Below are 2078 nucleotides of genomic sequence, written 5' to 3' on the forward strand. Positions count from 1 at the left end.
CCTTCCTTGCTTTCTTCCTTCCCAATGTTCATACCAAGGCTTAAATTCGGGGCTTGGACACTCTCCCTTAGCTTTTTGCTCAAGGCCGTGCTCAACCACTTGAGCCACTTCAAGGCTCCCTTTCCAGCTTTGTGATGGTTAAGAGATAAAAGTTTCATCAATTCTCCTGCCCAGAGGGCTTCAAACTGTAATTCCCAGTTCTCAGCCTCCTGAGTAGCTAGGATTATAGATGTGAGCTTGGCCTCTGTACTTTTTTTGTCTTATTGATTGCCTGCCAACCTCTCCTGACTCTAAGATGGAGGAAAGACAACGCCAAGGCTGTCTGTCCTGTTCCAGACTGGCTCCTTAGCATCTAGCACAGTGCTCAGCACACTATGGACCCTCCATAAACAGTGCACCAGGGAATGGGAAGGAATGCAGATGTGATGCCTTGCATTTGATGATAGCATTTGTTAAACCAGGTTTAACCCGGAGGGTGTCCCCATTCTCCCAGAAAGCCCCTAATTACTGAATCTGGGGCCACCTTAATCACTGTTTCTGTTCCACCATTAGTAACCACCCATGCCACTGGCCACCTCCCCCACTTTGAAGCCCAGAGTCCTCTTTGCCATCACCACCAATTAGATTTATTGGATGCTGCCTAGAGGACCACTTCTGGTGAGTCTGTAGGTAAATATAGCTAGACACCTGGCATTCTGATGACAGGCCTGGCCCATCTGGGGGTGTGGGGGGAGTCCCTGCCATGTGCCCTGCAGAGACCTGATCTAGGGCCTAGCAGACACAATAGGGCCAGCGTCTACAGAGTTCCCCAGCACTGTGGCCTAGCTTGGTCCTCATTAGCTGCTTACCTACTTCCTGATGTGGAGAGCAACTGAGGCCCTCCTTCCTCCCCTGCCTCCTTCCCTTCCTCCTTCCCTCTCCCTCCCTCTCCTCTCTCTGTGCTCTGCTCTCCCTCCCCACCCTTCCACCCTGTCCCTCTGCATTGCAGCCTCACCCTGCACCGGTACCAGGCCTCTGCTTCCGCTTTGCTCCTGCTGGCAATGTCGTCATACTGGGCTTTGATCTCAGAAATGATGCCATCCACATCCAGGTCCCTGCTGTTGTCCATCTTCACGATGACCGAAGTCTCAGAGATCTGAGACTGCAGCAGGGCCGTCTCCTGAGGAGGCCAGGGTGGAGGAATGAGCTCAGAGGCTGGGGGAATGGTAAGTGTCCCACACGAAGTCTGCTTGGACTTCTCACGGCAGATTTACCCACCAGTCTGCTACAATTCTTCTAAGATTCTCAGTTACCAATGAGCTCCCTCTAATAACCCAGAACTTTCCCAGAGAGACCCAAGAACCAGGAGCCTGGGTAACCCCTCTTCAGGAGACTCACTCTACAAGACTGTGGGGATCCTTTCCACAACTGCCTAGAAATACACCTGCTACCCCAGCACCCTGGGAACTGGCCCTAACCAAACCCATAGTGGGCAGTGGGACTGCGGCTACCTCCTCAAACAAGGCTTTCATGAAGTCCATCTCATGTTCTAGAGCCTCCACGTTGGTCTCCAGGTCAGCCTTTACCAGGAAAGCGGTGTCCACGTCCTGCAGCAAAACACTTGTCACTGTGGGGCCGTGGCCCCAGATTAAGGGGAAAGCCAGGGTCACATTCTCCATACTTCTGACACCTGAGCAAGCAAGCTGGTGGTGGGTGGCAGGCAGGGGACCACCTTTTCCCCTGCCCCCTCCCCAGCCTATGTAGAAGGGAGGCCTGGGAGAAGGGTCTCCAGTTCCAGGACCCTGTGACTGAGCCTGACATCTGGCTTTGAAAGGAGCAGAGCTTAGAGGTATCTCATGCTCCTTTTGCCTCCTGGAAATACATTGCTACTTGTCTGAGGGACCTTAGCAAGCGTTCTCATATTTGGGGCTTACGTCAGAGGGCTTGTTTTGTTTTTGTCTTGATATTAGCTGCTTCTCCATCCACTTGGGCAGCCTTAGCCCAGGTGAGTTGGAGGATGGAGGCCAGGCCAATCTCAGCTCCTTGGCAAAGGGGAGGGTGCATGTGTGCATGTGCACATGGCATGTATAAGTGTGTGT

The 2078-nt window shown here is 52.9% G+C and overlaps 1 protein-coding gene across 1 annotated transcript in view; it reads right to left on the reverse strand.

Annotated features, from left to right (window-relative positions):
* The window catches only part of Krt82 (keratin 82, type II), an 18224-nt gene that overhangs the window by 11030 nt on the left and 5116 nt on the right, over window positions 1-2078 (reverse strand). Inside the window, exons 4-5 of the mRNA XM_013032464.1 lie at window positions 1491-1586; window positions 995-1159 (exon numbers count right to left, since the gene is read on the reverse strand). Of these exons, the coding sequence (XP_012887918.1) occupies window positions 995-1159; window positions 1491-1586 (261 nt within the window). The remainder of the gene's footprint in view (window positions 1-994; window positions 1160-1490; window positions 1587-2078) is intronic.

The sequence above is a fragment of the Dipodomys ordii genome, unplaced genomic scaffold (assembly GCF_000151885.1).
Source record: "Dipodomys ordii isolate 6190 unplaced genomic scaffold, Dord_2.0 Scaffold155, whole genome shotgun sequence".
In the NCBI taxonomy this organism is placed as follows: Eukaryota; Metazoa; Chordata; class Mammalia; order Rodentia; family Heteromyidae; genus Dipodomys; species Dipodomys ordii.